The 20,955-nt window shown below is 36.7% G+C and overlaps 1 protein-coding gene and 1 long non-coding RNA gene across 2 annotated transcripts in view; one reads left to right on the top strand and one right to left on the bottom strand.

The window, feature by feature from the left end:
• LOC139981055 (neutrophil collagenase-like) overlaps positions 1-12,891 on the bottom strand; it is a 30,318-nt gene extending 17,427 nt beyond the window's left edge. The window contains exon 1 of the mRNA XM_071993194.1: positions 12,536-12,891. Within this exon, the coding sequence (XP_071849295.1) occupies positions 12,536-12,664 (129 nt within the window). The 5' untranslated portion in view covers positions 12,665-12,891. The remainder of the gene's footprint in view (positions 1-12,535) is intronic.
• A 2,318-nt stretch (positions 12,892-15,209) lies between these two features.
• On the top strand, positions 15,210-19,755 carry LOC139981107 (uncharacterized). Its single transcript, XR_011797779.1, has 3 exons — positions 15,210-15,273; positions 16,132-16,329; positions 16,767-19,755. It is a non-coding gene; the product is annotated as an uncharacterized lncRNA (long non-coding RNA).
• Positions 19,756-20,955: the final 1,200 nt, after the last annotated feature.

Here is a 20,955-nt window from a genome sequence, read left to right on the forward strand (position 1 = left end):
CGTATACAAAAGTTTACTTGGATTATTTTCCCCTGATATTTTTTCTGCAGACGCCCATGCATGTATACCCCCAAACTAAATTTCTAAACCATGAAATCTCAAACTTAAGGAGGTTTGGGAGCATCACTATAGATCTGGGAAGTGTTATTTCCGGCGATCTGGGAGGCTATATTTGACCCAAAAAAATCGTACGCTACGCGCGAACCCATGGTCGCGCTCCGCTTAGATAGTGTCAGAGAACAGACTCGCGTTCCCACCATTATCTAAGACTGATCTGCGCCCATGTTCAAAACTGTCGATGTGTGTAGTGTTCGGTTTCGAAAATATCTATTTCCTTAAAGAGGTTTTATTATTTGTACACCAATAAATTAACTGTGTCGGAATTTTCGAAAATTCCCTGACCAACATTCTTCATCATACTTCCCTCTACTCGTGCAAATTTGACTAGTCTGTTTGGGGTTGAAGGAGGTTTTTCTGTATTGATTGTCCATAGATGAAATTTTGTGCAACATTGCATTATGGGTATGTTTTGAAGTGAATTAATCGTGAATTTTCAAATTCTGAACAAATAATGGGCTTAAAACCTTGAAAAGTGAAGCTGACGGGTATAGTGGGCCGCGACTTAGAACCACCTACAAAAGCAATGATCCGCGGGAGATGTGATGAGGTCGAACATGATGTGTGACTGATGACAATCTTCAAAAAGGTTATGGATGGAAAAAAAACCATTTGGAAATACTTGGTTCTCAGGCAAAAGTGTACATCTGGTTGGTCAGTTTCAAGCTCGAGAAGTGCCATTTCCGGTGATCTGGGGGTATCAAAACCAGAAATTTTCTTGTACGCTGCGCGCCAACCGATGGTGGCGCTCCGCTTAGATAGTAATTCGCGCCCCCCCGGGTCAGAAAATCCTGGATACGCCACTGATTAACCACATAAAATGAATGAATGTTCATTTCCTCAAGGGTGGTAATACAAATACAATATTTTTTTTTTATCAAAGGTGACCATATTTGAATACCTGGCATATTAGGGGCCAAAACAGCAAACCTTTGGAGCGGGATATACTGGTTTTGTATTGGGGTGTAAAATCTAAACAACGGTAAAAGATTCAAAGTAAAGAACATACTTTACCAAACACGTTTTACGAGGTACAAAGTATATATTTATAAATTTGTAGTTAAGACGGTGCACTCTTTACTGCAGGAATGCGACAACTTAATAACGATTTTGCTCTCCCTTTCCTCTCTTATTCATTGCTGCAAAATGTTTCTGTTGCAGCGATAGAATGCAAGTGTAAATAAATGACACATGTTGACGCCAGAAATGTGTTCCACGTTCATTTCTATTGAAAATTTTCTATTGTAAATAATGTTATTGAACTCTGAATTCAAACATGGAAACGTTTTACAAACATTCACCTCAAAATTAGTGGAACAATGCAACAAAGATTAATATATAGAATGAAAAACAACTTGCAGGCAGGGCCTATTGCTTACCGGCTAAAATTAACAAAAACATAATAACATTAAAATTAAAATAAACATAGACAACGTATACTGCACGCAGCCGCGTACACTATACACACATATATACATATTATCCGTATTGTGCCCACGCTTAGGCAATTGTGCCCACGCTTCGGAAAGTATGATTGAAATATATTAGGCTAGTTGTCATAAAAAACTGTTCTAAAATTTAACAATTTGGAAGGCATTACACCATGTACAAACGAGAAGGCCCTATGAGAAAAATGCAAGTGAGACAAAAGCCTATACATCATATACTTTCTTATATTCTCTTTCAAACACTCCGACACCCCCCCCCCCTTCACCCGTTTAATTTTCGAAGGTAATTACATTGCTACGGGAGAAGTTTTGGTGTCTAGTTAGGTTCAAACTTGATATATGCAAGTAATATAGGTATAGAAGGATTAAAGTATGCTGTATTGGCCCATATATGCCATATATTCAAAAATGGTCACCCTGGTCAATATTTTTAAACGGTTTATATTACCTCGTTGGAAAAAAAATACCTCACTGGACATTCAGTCATCTTTTGTGTTCATTAAGATTGTCTGAGAACAATTTGGAGAGAGAAGACCTCCAAGGGAGTATTTTTTTGAACACTCCTAGCAATTATTGCTTGCTTAATTTGCGGCCAATACAGTCCACAGATACAGTCACAGATACAGACATATGTACGATTAACATACAAACATAGACAACATATGTATACTGTACGCAGCCGCATACACTACACTAATACATATTGGTTGACATCTATGTGTGACAGTAACTTTATTGTGCCCACACTTAGGAGAATTGTGCCCACGCTTGGGAAAGTATGACTGAAATATAGTAGTCTTCACAGAAACTGTTCGAAAATTAAGCGATTTAGAAGGCATTAAAACCCAATGCAAACGAGTAGACCCTTTAGGAACTGCACTATTTAAGAAGCCTATATATTACATACTTTCTTGAATCCTCTTTCCGCCCCGACCCCCCCCCCCCGACACATATACATATATACACATATACATATTGGTTAACATGCATGTGTGACAGTAACTTTATTGTGCCCACGCTTAGGAGAATTGTGCCCACGCTTGGGAAAGTATGACTGAACTATAGTAGTCTTCACAGAAACTGTTCGAAAATTAAGCGATTTAGAAAGCATTAAAACCCAATACAAACGAGTAGACCCTTTAGGAACTGCACTATTTAAGAAGCCTATATATTACATACTTTCTTGAATCCTCTTTCCGACCCGACCCACCCCCCCCCCCCCGACACATATACATATATACACATATACATATTGGTTTAAAACAGATTAAAATTGTATATGTACGCTTATGAGTACGGAATTTCCGACTGTCGCACTCTAATTTTTCCAACTGTCGCACTCTGATTTTCATAGATTCTTGTTATTTGTGAGTGACCTACAACTTTCGGTCAAACTTGACCTTTAATCAGTCATATTTACTTGTTACTTTCCTTGTCATATTAAGAAATTGTATCTCGCGATTCTTATACTCCACCATACAAAACTTCGTATAATTTTGAATACTCTAAAAAAAGCCTAATAAAACTACTGTACAACGTATTCAATTAAAACGCTCAATGCTATTCTACGGAAGCTTAAAAGTGCCATCAACATAAGAAAAACTTTGCCCATAAGGTGAAATTTTTCAGTAAATTGTTAAAATAACAAGATAAAATCTTATCCAAAAAACAAAACAAAAACAAAAAAATATTGGATCGCTTAGTTGCTTAAACTGAGCAATTGAACAATTTTTGAAAAATGTTTAATTGACAACTTATCATATCTCGTGTATTGGACATTTTGCTGCAAATTGTTCAATTGTTCACTTCATTCCATCTGAGCAATTGAAAAATTTTCTGCAAAATGTTTAATTGGCAACTTATCTTATCTCGTCAATTGGACATGTTTTTGGCAAAATGTTCAATTGTTCACTTCATCCCAATTGAGCAATTGAACAATTTTCTGCAAAATGTTTAATTGGCAACTTATTTGATCTCGTCAACTCAACATTTTTCTGCAAAATGTTTAACTGTTCACTTCATTCCAAATGCTCAGTTGGAATGAAGTGAACAATTCAATTTTTTCATGTGAGTTATAAAAGCCCCCTCCCCCCCCCCCCCCCAAGAAAATAATATTAAGCGCGCTAGGCAAAAGCACTGTATTTTGGGGTAGTTCACTATGTCGTCGAATATAATTTGTTGAAAAAGAAAAGTTTTCCCCTTTGTTACATTAACATAGCTTTTTTAGTTGGTAGTCTATGTAGCCTATAATACAGATAACTTATACTCATTGCTTACTCGCTAACCAGAGTGATTAATAAATTTGTGAAGTGAGGGCCAGTGGTACAAATGTACCGAAAAAAGTTCGGAACAAAAGTGCAGTCGCGAAAGATGGGGTGTCTGACTGACACTGACCGTATCATTGACGAGTAGGGTGTGGGGGGGGGGGGCGGGTTACAAGGCAGCAGTCGGAATTTTCTGGCTCCAAAACCCATCCAGTTGGAATTTCAGCCACTAAATCTCCCCCCCACCCCCTCTCAATCATCATGCCTTAGCTACGTCCCTGTGTACGTAAACGACGTTCATTACTGTTAAGTTTTTACGGGACTTTATAGTACTAATTAATACTACGTGCGACCGTGGAGCTCTGTTTATAGCTCCATGGTGCGACGAAGACTTGTACCCACGCTTATATAGAAATTCTACCCAAGATTGGCAAAGTATGACAAGTAAATCGCAAATCCAACACATATATACCGGTGCTATGGCAGAGTGGCAGATAAAGGCGGTGGCGTTTGGAAGCAATGCGGATTTCTCCCACATTTGTGGTCGCTTAAGCGTCGTGAAAATAACTGCTGATTATTATTACTATTATAACATTTAAAAAATGTAATAGTTTGAAAGATTATTGAACTTTCAAGATTTATATATATAGGTTTACTTGAGTATTCACAAATTCCAATCTCCAGTCCACAATCACGAGTATTCTTTCAATGCTCGCCCCACCCCTTCTTTTTTACGTCCTCTTCACGCATTATCGATTCATGGACAGAACTTGATAGTAATTTCTGATAAAATCTTCCTCAGTTGCATCCTATATGTAAACTGAATGTTCCGTTGTTTGCACATAAGTCGAAAATGATTTATATCGCTTGAGAAAATAAGCATTATGCAAAAATTGGCATATTCACGTGTGGTGTTTGTAAAAATCACGCACCTATATGCAAATATATAATAGCTAAGATTGTCCTGTGTCCGTTATATAATACCATTAAAGAAATGCATACCTGAGACACGGAAGTATTATCCTGTGAGGTTACCGTAATACATTCGTGCTTGAGACACATGCAAGTCTTAAATAAACAGAATAGCAAGTCCCAAACATATAGACCTTCCTTACCGGTTTCGAACCTCTGGACATACAATCAGCGTCCATAGCCTATAGTGGTTAGGGTGTCAGCGTACAGAGCGGGAGGCCCGTGGTTCGAATCCCGGTGGAGGCTGAAAGTTTTTTTCGTAGAAAGGACATTGTACCGTGGAGGTCTTTACCTCCATGATTGTACTAACAAATTTATGAACTAGTAGAACGTAATGATAATATAATAATTGCAGTTTCCATGAACTGATATGTGAAAAGAATCGCTTTGCGTTGAAGACTTTTCGAAGAAGGGACAAAAAAAAAAAAAAAAAACTATGGCTTGGAGTATTCACACTGAGTACAGAGCATCGCACAATTTTTTTCACTTGAAATCCAATCGAGTTTTCCCTTTGCTGTTTGCGCCAAGTTAGCTTCCGAGAACCCGCGACGTTTAAATGAGCATTTACAATAATTAGGGTACTTCAATTAGACCTCCTTTAACACTATATTGGGGACCCGATGCAACCATGTGATGCACCCCACCCACTCGCCCCCCCCCCCTCGTCAGGTTCCTCATGTGTGGTAAACTTAACTGTTAATGCAAAGAATCGTTATCCGTTAATTTTAATTGGAAAGATAGGTGATCGAGTAACACATTGACATCTCATGGATACAACATTTGCCCCTAAACTGATCCAGAATGGTCGTAGAATTCATCTAATATTACAGATGAGTCATATTTTGGATATTTGTGGATGTCTCCTTCTATCCAACTATATGTACCCGCTCCGAGTTTAGTCCTGAAATAGAAATTAAAATATAATTAGCCGGTTCCTTTGTGATGCCGTTTTTTGCGGCTTTAGAAATGGTCGGGTCCAGAATAGCTATTTAGAGGATTTATTTAAAAACGGGGACAGTGGTGGGTGGGGCGGGGGGGCACAAGCCTCGGAACTGGGATATCGAACAATCGGTACTCAATGTCAGGCTTCAAAAACTTTAACTTAACTTTGTCGGTCATAACGGCGCAAATCCATATTTGAGATTTAAGTAATTTTTGCTTAAATTTTGTGCGAAACTTTTTCCAACCTCCAACCTCCTACCCCATGCCCCCTGCCCCTTCCCCTCCACCCGTTTCAAATGCTCCTCTTACGATTCCCATTGTCCATATCCTTTTTTCATAGATTAGTCGGGATAGATTTCAACAGTCCGTTTTTTGCTCTGCCGATTTCTCTCAATATGCCGTCAAGTGATATTCGAAGAAGTATACTCAAGGCCTATATCATGCACGTAAAGCGATGAAACGCACAAATACCCACCGCAATATATGTACGAAACAGAGAAGTATACTGCTTACTTACTATAAATATCATTTCCAGATCTAGATAAGCAAGTGAAATTTCCGGTCACATCACAATGATAAAGTTTACTGTCTGTCACTTTGCAGTTCACTGGGTGGCTACGCCAGTTGGTTAGTAACAATAACGTATTCAGTATAGTTAATTACGTCACAGCCTGGGCTTACTAGAAAGCGGGGAATTTGAAATCAGTAAAAGGCGGTATCACAAGTAGCAACACGTTGGTTCGATTCACACCGCACTTGATCCTCAATCGATTTCTACATTGCAAAGAGCATTCAAAATGGACGATTCCGGCTTCCGTGACTTATTGCAGAAGTAACAGAAAGCTCCGTGGAAGCAAGGTTGCCAGTTTATACAAGAACACTTTCAATTCGATCCGTCGCTAGTTTTTAATGATGTTCCGCAGGAAAATGTCATACGTGTATTGTGTTACGTTGGAATGCGAGAGGTCTGGATAATTAATTTTTTAACGAGACACAAGCCTGGGCTCGTTTCCGTAAGGAACACAGACAAATTGTCTAGAGAATTTGAATGAGAACGTAAACAATATTGAACAATGGATTTCGAACCAACAACAACAAGTGGTAATTACAAACATATAGAAAATTACTCACAAACTTAACAAGATAGGATACACTTTAAAACACGCTGGTCTCTTCCAACGGCGATATCCCTCAGCGGCCACGACCTTGATGACGACGATTCTCGGTCCGTTGTACCGCGAAATTCACTGGTCCTCGACGAAGTTTCTCGCGATCACAGAAACAGCAGTCACCTTCTTTCTGGCGATGCTCCAAAATAGAAGACGGACTTCCAGCCACAATAATCGAGTGAAGCACAAGTCGAACTTCTCGCCGACTAAATATTACCAGAGTCAGTCCAAAATCAGCTTTATAGCTACCAACTCCTGGCGTAACAAACTTCCTCAACGGAGACAGAAATTCTTCACCTTCTCCGAAATAAAGACTGGAACACTGTAGTTTCACAGCAAAGTCCTCTTCAAACTTCTGAATGGAAGTGTAGAATCAATCTTGGTATCGATATCTCAATCCCTCAGAAACTACTGGCAGTTGAGCACTGACGATATATAGTAGAATGGTATAATATGTGTCGTCGCTTGTATTCGTTCAGAAACTGAGAAACTCTCTGATCTGGGCGGGCTTTTATACGATTCGCCATGTCAAGAATCATCTAGATCTTTCTCGATACACCTGAGTAACAATGCGACCCGGTTTCTACGTTTCGCGGAAGTCCTTTGCACATCTCGCGAACATTTCAGAGAATCCACGAAGATGTGCACAGCTTACACGCGATCTCACGTAAACCGATGTTAACCCGAGACCAGCGCGTCATCATAAAGAATATACCAGAACAATCGTGTATTGCTCATTACATAAATAACATCCTGACGTTAACCCGACCTAATTTCTCAAATATTGATTGTCACGTAGGCCATTTTTCAAATACTTTCTATATAATAACATTAGGTTCCTCACTAGCAGTAACTAGCGTTAGGCTACAATGGGCCCTCGTAACAATTGGAAAAAAAAAATAGAAGCAGCGACAGTCGGAACTACCGCGGCAGTATGCATTGTGACAGAAAGCTCGGTGCAAACATTTGAAGGAAGAATTAAAGGCACTCCGAGCACTACTGGCTGAGAAGGAACAACTTCTTTCAAAAAAAAACGAAAACGAAGTTCTCTGTGCCACTGGATTGATCGGTACGTAACACTAGGCCAAGACTTATCAATGTAATTTTTCAATCACTAAAAGTCACCGTTATATAAACCCTAGACCTTTACATGCATTCGTTCCTTTAAAAACGATAAAGTAAAAGAGTTAAAATATGCCAGTGAGACAAATAATACAATAACCTCCTTTTAGATATCTGTAAAATGTTTCATGCACAATTTGCCAGGGTATACTGTTATTGATACATTCACGTTCTAACCTTGTGATGGTGAACGTCACCCAACCACGTACCCCCTACCTCCCCCCAACCCATAAACAAATGTGCTTTGTAAACCGTTGAAACATACAGTGGCGTAGGAAGGTACATTTGAGTGGGGGGGTGAAGACTGATGGCCGCCCCGGGGAAGGGGTCTAAGGGAAGTTTTTCCAGGTGGCCTCAGATGCAATTTGGTACAATAAAGCACATTTCACCACTCACTCCATTTTGTAAACTTAATTTTGTATTTTCACCTGGCCCTAGATGCAATTTGGTGCTCCAAATGAGATTTTTTTTCTCATTTGGAAAGGAAAAAGGGGTTTTCTGACTTGCGAAGCGGAGGGGGGGGGATGATACTTCCGCCCCTCCACATTTTTCACTGGGGGGCTGGAGATATTGAGAGTTGGAGCTAGTATATTTTTCAACAAAAGTAAACTATGCCAACTGATCTTTATACATATCTAATTCATATATTATTCTTGTGTCTTTGTTTACAGAAACTTCGGTGTAGATTGAGCGCAGTGAAGAACATAGACAGGTCAGAGGAGAGAAAAGACAGACTGTACAGTGATGTCAACTGATTATATGTCATCCGAGGAATCTGACATGGAGAGCGAACGAGCTAGGGTACCGTAGTGCAGGAGTTCACTTGGAAGTCGGAAAGACTGAACAAAATTAGGCTGGACTCATTCTATAAGGACGTTCTCCTTAGCGAAAAGTCCAGAAAAAAAGGATACCCGCCGTTAGGAAAGGAGACGTATCTTTAAAATGCGTATAGACTGACGCCCCAACTTGGGCTGTTAATTAGGCTGAACAATAATAATGAAGGTATGACCCCCCCCCCCCCCCTCCAAATGGTGAAAATGGTCATTGTTTGATGTGCCGGATTAAGCTTGTGAGAGGCCCGTGGCAAACAGTTTATTGGAGCCCCCATAGAGATACATTGGTACCGGATAACGCCGGATGTATAGCTCACAAAAGACACCTATTTGCCCACAGTGGTTATGATACGTTCATTAAAAGATCACATAAAAACAGTCATGGATCAACAGTGTAAAGACTGCATATCGAAGTCCATTTCGTTTAACTTCTTTGAACTTTTTGTACCATATACAACGTAGAATAATGTAACGTTATAACAATATTTCTTTGAATTTTTTACCCAACGTTTAAACTCGTGCCCCTGTTGCACGTGGATAATCCTGTCCTGAGCGTTTGTTGATTAATGAGGCACCAGGAACAAACAGCAAACGCCGTTGTTTCGGATACAAACAAGTTACAGTTGACGATTTTGTATAACAAAGAAGGGTTTTCTCTAATTTAACATTTGGTGTAATTTAATTACATGATACCTTTAAAACGAAATCCTGTCTGAGATAAATGCAACAAGGAAGAAAGAATATGCCCATAATAATAGATGTCAGATTAATTATTATTTTCTTGTAAGTCTTTTGCTTTAATGGAAGCCTTTTTTAAATTTCCCTTCACAGCTGATATATTCCATCAAGGGATTAAATGAAAAGGATTAAGTTATCCTTAAAATATTTTCAGGAAACAAAAGCCAAGAAAAAGCATGATTCTATTAATTGTTAATGAATCATTTAGTAAATCATATTTTAAAATAAGACATAGAGCATAGGCCTAATAACTTGTCATCGAAATGTTGTTGTACTTGTACGATTGTCTTTCATTATTCATGCATGGTTAATTCCAGACTTTCAGGGTAAAGAATTTAGAGATCTTGTTTGGGCTATCATTGAATTTTATATCAAAATATATGTTAATTACAATAAAACTTAAAGCAGCAACAAAATATTAAGCGTGCTACGAAATGAGGCAGGAAGTGATGTTCTGTGTCAAGTTCGTTCCACATAAAAGAGGCTGCTACCGTTTCCGGGCCTGGGTGGGGGGGGGGGGGTCGAGGGGCCGATAACCATCATGGAAGAAGTGCCTAGGCGTTTATATCATCTGAGGATAAACACACCGAATTTTTAACATAAATTTGTTTGGTTCAATTTAACTGCTGATATGTTAAGTTACTTCAAGTGGGTAGCTGGTTTTCAGAGGTTTTTATTTGCAAACTAGTAACTAAAAATATAAACATTCCATATTTACTTGTTTTTTCCTTCTTTCACCTGGCATTAAAATCGTTGCATGTGTACATAATTGCCACAATGTAAGTAAAGTAATATTTGGGCATCAATATACATTCTCCGGACAATAATGTATGTTTTGAAATTTGAAAAGGAATATGGCTTCTCGAGGTTTAAACTTTGTATTCAAAAAGCTAAATATTCAACACCATAATGTAAAGCAATATTGAGTTGCACTTAGATGTATTTACACATCAGAAGTGGTCTTTCGTTCATTTACATAGTTTTTGTATAAGTGTAAATATAACAAATAAACGTTTACGATGCGATGTGAAGTGCAAATATATAAATAAAAAAGTAGAAAATCAAACGTGTGTGATTTTATGTTTATTATTTTTAATTTTCTTTAAATCAAATGTAATATTTGATAGAGGTGGTGAGTGTATTTCTCAGCCTAATCAACCCGATTAAGACTCCCTAAACGTGGCGAATAAGCCCAGCCCCTGTATTGGTCGTAAGTAATGTGTTTACGATGACCACGTTTCTCCGTATATATTGGTGTAATCATGGCGTTTACGATGATCAATGCGAGAAGTTTACTGCTGGATTCAAACGTAAACTCCAGATTAACGGTCATGTTTAAGGTAGCGAATCTGTTGTAATTGTGACCGGAAACGTAAAGATTACCCTTCCCTGAAATCGCACGATATTTGGATGACACTTGGCGTTTACGGTCACCGCGTACTCGGTAAATAAGTCATCGCGAACGCGGAAAACTCACGCGTTTAAGTTGGGTCGATAGCTAACCTTAATCACTAGTTCAGGAATGGAAACGTAACGGAAACAGGCATGGAACTCGGAATTTACGTCGCAATTACAGACCGAAAACGGCGTGTTTTTTGCCCCGTGGAGGCGTGTATGAGAAAAATATGAAACTATTCTGGCGGTATTGATATTAAAACAATAGTGTGCAGTGCAACGTTTTGGGGTTTTAGTCAACCATGTTGTATTTAAATCATCTTGGTAGAAATTTGTGAAGTACCTATGAAATAATAATATCAATTGAAAGTCACCTTAATTATGAAAATGGGGTAAGTTGACATAGGAATGAAAAGATATCGGGATGGAAATAATGAACTTTTTACTTCATAAGTTAAAAAGTCTAGTCGTTATTGATTGTCACTATATCTAACCCTTAGTATCTTAGCTCACTTCACTTTTAGCGATTGATATATCTTTTCATAGTTCTTTACAGATGACAAATAGTAAAATTTCATGGTAATAAATACTTGAATCAAGATTCTCTTTTGTTTAAAATGTGAAAATGATATCGAAAAGCTGGTCAAAAATATTTCTGTCTGTAGTGGGATTTGCTATTTTAATAGCTTTCGAAATATTAGGTGAATAGAATAACACAAAAAATATTAGGACTACGTGTATATTACACATATGTTATATACTGAAAAGAACATACACAGCAGAACCTTACGTGTCTTTAAACTGAAATAGCAACCAAACACGCATTTTCATCCTTACATGCCATGTTTTACATGCTTAATTAGTCTTGCCCTTTGACTTTTGTACGACAAGTATATGCAACAACATTTAACTAAACCAACCAGTAGAATATCTTTGTCTTCCAATAACTATGAATGAATGGAGGTATGGATGGAAGAAGGATTTTTAGGGTTCCCATTGTTTCAAAACACAAAACGTTAATGACTCCGAGCTTTTACACAAATGAAACACTTGTGAAGATGTTGTTTTAACACTACTCAGCAATCGCTATGAGAAATTCATGAGTGGACTTAACAAAACCACAGGATAATTATATACATCAATTATTTAATTTTCATTCCAATTGGCAAGCAGAAAAGTATATTACGGTAGGTAATTTTGGAACAGCGTTCGTTAGTTTTAATGTCCGTTAACCTTAACCAACCACGTGTCTAATTAAGGTAATATATAGTTCTTTCCAAAGAGAACGGAATCGTTAGTCGGTTAAGTAGAAAGTAAAATTGAAAAAAAAAAATAATTGGGAATAGGAAAAAAATAAGGTGTTACTTTATTTTGATTAATATAGCCTACGGTGTGTATTAAGTCGATATAGAGTTGTTACAAACTAGAGGCACAATGCAATATATATATATATATATATATATATATATATGTATATATATATATATATTATACTGTTTCAATACGTATGTTATACAAATATAGTAACTACATACCAGTCCATTTTGGAGATTCTGCGGAGATCCAACAATTTCTTGAATCGTTTTCCCCTGAGTCCCTCTACAAACAGCAGACATCGAGACAATTACAGAGAGGAGCAGATAAGACAATCTATCCACCGCCATGATGGTGTCTCTTCCAGTTGTTTGCAGTTCAATTCGTTCTGAAGTATATATTTCACAGCGCGGTACGTCTGGAACCTTAACTGTCAAAGTACCTTAATGAATTCTTTCCCGTTTGTTTGAAACCAATCTAACAGCACTTTATTAGTAAGCTTTTGCCAGATAGTAATGTTTTGCTCGACTCCGGGTGATTCTTTCTGATCGGGTTCAGAGCGGCGTAGGGTTTATTTATACTCTTTTGCGTCTGTCTGCGGTCAACCACGCAGTATTGGACTTCTTCAGTATTTGACATACTGCGGAAACTAGGAGGCTATTAGCTGCGTACCTAGAATCTCCCTCCCATACGAAGCATGACTGTATAAGGCCAATGGTTTATTTGTTCATGCGTCATTACCTCGCTATATGCGCATGCTTTTCATGGACACGAACATTTCCGTTCATACGTTCTCTGAAAACAAACCTCATGTTTTTTGTTTTCTGTAAGTCTAAATGATTAGATCATGATTATTTATATTAATATTAAATCCACTGATAAAAGTATTTAGTTTTCTGGGGCTTATTCTAATGCATGTTTAGTTTGTATAAACACCACGATACACACAGAGAAAACACAGTAACTGCAGATCTTAAAGTTTTGTACCAAAGTAAAAAACTGGATTGTGCTATAAATCGGTATTTAGGATAACATTAAGAACTGAGGAATGTTCAATTCCAACAACTCCAGTTAACACATATCCTCAATTCTTACTGTATCCCTTATAGACCATGCTATCGATTTATCAAATATTTACTGTGGTACAGAACTTTAAGATTTACAGTAGTTACTACGGTAATCTCTGTTTAAATCGGTTGTCATATGTGTGCAGGGATGTTTATTTTCATTCTAGTTAGTGGTATATGTTACTTCAGACACTTTGTTTCACATATAGTAAAAACGAGGAGAGGAAAGAGATGCTGGCGAAGAGTTGATAATAAGTTTAGGAAATATATATATATATATATATATATATATATATATATATATTTAATTTTACTATGTTTCTATTGTTACTTCAGTGCCGAATTCTTACCATAGTTCAGTTATGGCACATTGTTATGTACTAACAACCATTTCATTCACAATTGAATGGGTACAAGTTAGTATCGTGGACATGTGTAATTACCTTTAAATTGATGTTCAAATGTGAAACAAAACCCTAAAACAATTCTTATTAGATACTTAATTTTAAAGGTTGAAAAGTACTGTATTCAATATATACAAACTACAAATCATCCTTGTTTATTCGGCAACAATTCTTGATACTATAGATGGACACTACAAATTGATTTGCTGAGAGAATATGAGTGTTTGTCTTTTGCCCGAATTATGTTTCTGTGTTCGATTTTAACATAAGATTTGGAAATATTCAGTACTTTTCACAAAACGTGGTTACGTTATATCAATCAATATTTGCAAATTTGCCAGTAGATGACGTTTAACTTATTAACTGAGAACGTTTATGCAAGCTGGCATATTTGATGGAACATTCAGCCAAGAATCCGAGAAAAAGTTAAAATTACCTTCAACTTCAGTTTGTCATTTAGGTGTACATGATTGTACTTGAAAAGCTTGGTCAAAGAAATAAAGTTACCAAAACGAAAATTAGATTTATTAAATGTAAGGGATGGAACGTGCAAATTTTATATTGCTAACCCGTAATTGGAATATTTATGAAGTTGACTTGCGCCACCAGTTGGAAATGGAAAATGTAAGTTCCAGCTTCATTCATTTGTCAATTATTTTGTCTTCTGTTTCGTCTTTAAGTAATAAATAATTAATAATGATCATATACCAACTCTTTATAGCGCCCATGGTACAAAAAAATAAGACCAAATAAACCGACACTGCAACCATTCCACCTCCCTTGGGAAGGAGAGTGGAGTATATATTATAGGGCAATAGCAATCGATTCCCGGCATAATTGATATTTATTGCCCTTTTATACTTAGGAAGTAGTATATCAAGCTTAAATTCTCTTTTCTCCTAAAGACAAAGGAAATAATGAGGAAATAAACAGAAAACAAGCCTACTCTTGATATTGAGAATAATGGATGAAGTTAGGCTATACTAATAATTCGACTCCACACTACATCAACGCACTGTAAACATTAGTTAGTCACGAATGGCAAAAATCTAGTCACAGTGACTAGAGTTAGCTAGTCATTACCAATTCGTTAGTTGCAGACCAATTTGCATGGTCGTTCGACTAACATAAATTAGTCACATAAATTTGTATGAAATTTTTTGACACTCACTAAGCATGTCATGTATGTAAGCGTGACGAGAATGTTCTAGTCTTCTGTTTGTTTACTTTCTATAACCTTCAGCTTTGACCAATGACGTCATTATTTTTATCCAATCATCGTACCGTAGAATACCGTGTGCTCAGCTGATCAGAGATCAAAAATTCAGACGACGGCCGGCGATTACATATATACTGTATGCACGTACGTGGTACGTTGTACTTGCGGCCATTGCCTAACTGCAGAAAGAACAGGGCTATCAATAAAATGAGAAGATTCTTAATCATTTAGCAAACTGTCAGAAGCAGTTTCAAAATGTCGTCAGTTACGTAAGTTCAATCACAACTGAAATTCTAATAAATAATAATTGACACAATTGACATAATGTTCAAGGAAGGTTTGAATATCGGCGATATGTTTGGCTGGAAAGTATAGTAAAATTATAACGGTAGGCCTTAGTAAGCTAAACTGTTGCTAACGCTAGGACGAAGCTAGGCTAGGAGCTTAGTCTTCCTAGTGTAGCCCACATGCGCTCGTAGATGAATAGTACAATAGGCTCTAGTAGTAGCAGCAGTAATACACACTTATATGACATATTTTATATAAATGTGTATTATTAGCTAGTACACTAGGCCTATATTCTATAATGTTACGAGCGCCTGTGGTGTACTAGGCTAGCCTACGTCAAGTTTCTAGACACCACTTCGTCGACCACCAACCCGGTCTGCATTTCGTGCACTCTGAACTGAAGATCTTCGGAGTGGGACTTACCCTCTGCTCTTGTAGGCTTAAATACATGGTACTCATATATTAGGTTATTTTTGCTAAAGTTGGAAGTACCTTGTGTTAAACTAAGGACAAAAACTCTGTTTCAATGCATGAAATACCCATAATGTTGTTAGCTTAGGCCTAGGCCTCAGGTTCATAATCATAGTGGCCGTAAGTGGCGCTATGTTAGTAACCTACTTCCTAGACCAAGTCTACACCAGCTGTAGCACAATGTTGTAGGGTTCTGTATCCTAAGTGGAGTGGCTGCTGAGTGCTAATACCCTGGACAGAGAATGTTTTGAGTCTTATTTAGCAAATAATCCACAATGGTATGCATTTTCTGCTCCTGCATATGTGCATCAAGGGGTTTTGAGCCTACTCAGCCTATCATAAATTTTCTGTTGTTTGTCAATTTTCAGAGAAAGGTAATGTGCCAAGTCCTCAGCATTCACAGCCATATACTTTGAATGATTGTTGTATCAATGGACTCAACTGGTTAGATGAGGTAACAACAAATTCCAAACAACTCTGACAGCAGAAATAGATATCCTGATACAGCATGGGAGATCTACTGTAGTAACTATAGGAACCAGTGCTTGCCATCCATGGAGAATAAGGTAATTTGGCATTGTTGTTCTTTGACAAGCAACAAATTTGAATGTTTTATCAAAAATTATGCCCCCTATCTACCTCTTGTCCCCAATACCTGTCTTTAATATATTGTAACAACCTATGCATGAACCTTTAAATGGACTGATTATGTTATTGAGGTGAACTGTGTATCTAGATAGCATTCCAGTAAGCTTTCCTGTAGACTACTGTACATACTTTTACAGTTAGGCTGTGTTTTACAAATCCCAATGATCCAGTTTTGGTAAAGAACCCCTTCAAGTTAATTCTCTTATTCTAAGTAACTTAAGAGTTGCACTGGAGTGACAGGCAATATCAGTTTAACATGTTCCAAACAGTTTAGGAATACATTGGGGTATGTCCTGTAGGTCAGTTTGGGAGGAATCAGCTGAGCTAAACAAAAGTAGTTTTCATCACATTTCAGAGCCAGAGACGAAACAGCCCTCCCCGCTGACCCTTCTCTAGATGATGTTTCTGCAGGTATGGCAAGCCAGACCAAGTGGACTGTGACCCAGATACCAATAAAACCTGCAAGAATTCATAAATGCATCCAACTTGGTCAAGCTTATCAAAATTGGTGACTGTAAATGTTGTTGCAGATGTAGACCTGGTTACTGCTTACACAGTATTGCTCATATCATGTGTATTTACACACTGCACAATGCATACTGAAATCTCTGAAAAGACATCTTTATGGACCAAAAATGATAATTGCATAGAATTCTGTTGTGGTTTATAATGTGACGACTATAAAAAGTATCAATTTGGTATGAACAAATTTATCTCTCAATTAAGGGGGCATACTCCTATTAGAGTCTATATCCATCCCCTCAATTGTTCTTCTTCAGGTAAGTGCCAACAAGCAGCGGAGAACATCTTTTTTGACCTGTTATCAATCATAATCTAGTTTTTTGTGGCTTGCATGTTGGAGAACATGAATGGAAGTACATGTGGTGAGAAAATTGGGTCAATTGAGGCAGTTTTAGACCCCTTTAGGCTTCCCAGGAGTAGCGTAGGAAAACTGTTTACCACTGAGTGAAGAGGCTTGTTTACAAGTGACGAAAACTTCTGGCTCGAATAGCAAAATATCTACATGGTCATGATACAGAAAATTGTTAGTGCCATGAAAGGCCAACTTGTCAGCTATCCGGTGATAGGTAGCATTGAGCTAGTGAAAACTTCTATCTAGACTTAGAGACCACATCACTTTTGTGATTTAGTGTGTAAGTCAATGGGGCTTTTAATGGGTGTATGCTACTTTAAATATAAGGAACAATCTGTGATATACAGTGCGCATTATGCAATCAGTGAAATAACCACAGTACGTAAAGACATACAGAAGTTGTGGCGGAATGGTTAGGGCACTGAACACAGGATTCCATGATCGTGGGTTCATGTACCAACCTGGTCGATACGTATGTATCTTTAATGAAGACACTTAATCTCAATTGCCTCTCTTCACCTAGGTGTATAGGGTACCCTGGGAGGTAATTAAAGATATAGCATTTGCACCGCTTTATGGCTGCAATGATATGGGATGTCCCCTGGGGAACATGTAGATGTAGCTAACCACATTGAGCATAATGTCTGATATGTGTTACCAAGGACCATAGATAGTGTTAGGTAAATACTATGCCAATGTTGCAATATAAATGGCTAATTTACATTACACTTACAGAGTGTGGCTATATGTTACATACTTAACCAAATGTCTTTAGGCCTTTGTTACTTTACCACACTGTATGTCAAAAGTGAAAAAGGAAGGATATTTTTTGTGTAATGCAAAGAGATAGTTCACTTGAGTATTCAGCATTGATTTATAGAAAAACTGTGGTGAGTCATAAATCAAAATTATGACAAATAATTTCTCAGCAGAAATTGTAGCATATACGTACACATAATACCGCACACCGGTTATATTCAATAATGCACACCGGTCATACTACTAGTATGCTATAGTGCATGCCTAAGCCCCACATAAGTGTAGTGCATAAGATCATTGTTTGTGTACTTGCGCACACCTTTGGGATCAAGCAAAGTTCAAATTATCAGCAAATGATGTTCGATATATCGGGCAAGTCTTTATTTGGACTTCAGTGTACTTGGAAAAAATTACAATCATTAAATGGGGTCAGTGTGATTGAATGTGGGGACCTCATTTAAAGTGTACCCCAAAAAATTGACCTAGAAGGTAAGTTTCTACCATTCAAGACATAGCATATAGTTTGTGATAAAGTACTTCTAGAAATATTTTAACTACTTTGTTTTCTGTTCCACCCTAGTGTTGCTTCAAAGATAATAACATATTCAACTTGCATGTTCTGCAATAATATTGTACCATCACATCTCATGGTCAGAAACTCAGAATACTATCACTTCCAAGTTCATAAAATGACTTATATTATGCTTTTGTTTTAAATGTAGTTGTCAGATGTTGTTAGACATAGAGATGTAATCTCTGGTCAATGGTTCTCTTTTAAGCTCACTTTTTTGTTTAGCTTGTCATGGTAATATTTTTATTTATCCTAATTCGAGATGATGATTTATAAGGATATTTTCTGGCCCTTTTAACAGCTAAGGTCATATAGAGCTACTGAAGCCTTTTTATACCATTTGATTTGACATGGGGTATTATTTTTATAAATAAATTATAAATAGTTATATGATATATTATTTTGTGTATATTAAATACATGTTATGTATATTTATATTTATATATTAATTAAGATAATTTATTTGGCTAAAGTTCTATTTTTATATTTGAGCTGTGTACTCGCAAACTTTCCCTTTATCTGTCTGTCCACATCTTTTCCATGCTGTTATTTTGATGAAACTGATGGAGCCCATAATGATGCATGATCTAATTGTTTGAAAACTGTTGAACACTGCCAACTTAGGAGCGTTTCAAAGTAATCCCATATGAGTAGTCTCAAGATGTTTTATTGGAGAAGATTTTGACAATGTTGTAAAGATAAGTTTTCCCAATTGTCCAATAAATATATATTTTAGTTTTAAATGTTCTTAAACCTTTAGTGTTTGTTACTGTTCTTTATGAGATGAATTTTTAATGGAATGCTTATTTGTCACATTTTGCATTAATACTGAATGTTAATAAAAATTACCATGAAACTTACAATGTGTGTCACTTTCTCATTTCTTAACTAAAAAGTACTTAATCGTAAACTAGTCTTGTGACCTAAATAAGTAGTCACAGTTGCAATGACTAATATTTTTGGTCACTGGACTAAGCTTTGGTCGATAGAGGCATCGTAGTAGGACTAATTTTAATTAGTCAGAAAACTCGATTTAATTAGTCACAAAACTAATGTTATATAGTCAAATGACTAGAAGAAACTGGTCGATAGAGGCATCGTTGTGACTAATTTTTTTTAGTCATATTGAGATAGTGACACAAATTATAAGTTTCATGGAAATTTTTATTAACATTCAGTATTAATGCAAAATGTGACAAATAAGCATTCCATTTAAAAGTCATCTCATAAAGAAAGGAAACAAACACTGAAGGTTTAAGAACATTTAAAACTAAAATAAATATTTGTGGGACAATTGGGAAAACTTATTTTTACAAAATTGTCAAAATCTTTTCCCACAAAACATCTTGAAAATACTTAAAAATATGGGATTACTTTTAAATGCTTAGCCATTAAGTTAGCAATGTTCAACAGTTTTCAAACAATTAGACCCCCTGATGACCTATTCCTACAATTTCTTAAAGACCCTTATTGTGCACTGACCATGCATCATTATGGGCTTCATCAGTTTCATCAAAATAGCAGCATGGAAGAGATATGGACAGACAGAAAAAGGGAAAGTTTGCGAGTGCACAGCTCAAATATAAAAATAGAAGTTTAGCCTATATTAATTAATATTTTAATATAAATATATATAACATATATTTAATATACACAAAATAATATATCATATTTATAAATTTATTTATAAAAATAATACCCCATGTCAAATCAAATGGTATAAAAAGACCTTGAGTAGCTCTATATGACCTTAGCTGTTAAAAAGGGCCAGAAAATATCCTTATAATTATCATCTCGAATTAGGAACTTGGAAGTGATATTATTATGAGTTTCTGACCATGGATGTGATGGTACAATATTAATGCAGAACATGTAAGTCGAATATGTTATTATCCTTGAAGCAACATTAGGGTGAAACGGAAAACAAAGTAGTTAAAACATTTCTAGAAGTACTTTATCACAAACTATAAACTATGTCTTGAATGGTAGAAACTGACCTTTTAGGTCAATTTTTGGGGTACATTTTAAATGAGGTCCCCACGTTCAATCACACTAACCCCATTTAATGATTGTAATTTTTTCCAAGTACACTGAAGTCCAAATTAAAGACTTGCCCGATATATCGAACATCATTTGCTGATAATTTGAACTTTGCTTGATCCCCAAGGTGTGCGCAAGTACACAAACAATGATCTTATACACTACACTTATATGGGGCTTAGGCATGCACTATAGCATACTAGTAGTATGACCGGTGTGCATTATTGAATATAACCGGTGTGCGGTATTATGTGTACGTATATGCTACAATTTCTGCTGAGAAATTATTTGTCATAAGTT

This window comes from Apostichopus japonicus, chromosome 15 (genome assembly GCF_037975245.1).
Source record: "Apostichopus japonicus isolate 1M-3 chromosome 15, ASM3797524v1, whole genome shotgun sequence".
NCBI lineage: Eukaryota > Metazoa > Echinodermata > Holothuroidea > Aspidochirotida > Stichopodidae > Apostichopus > Apostichopus japonicus.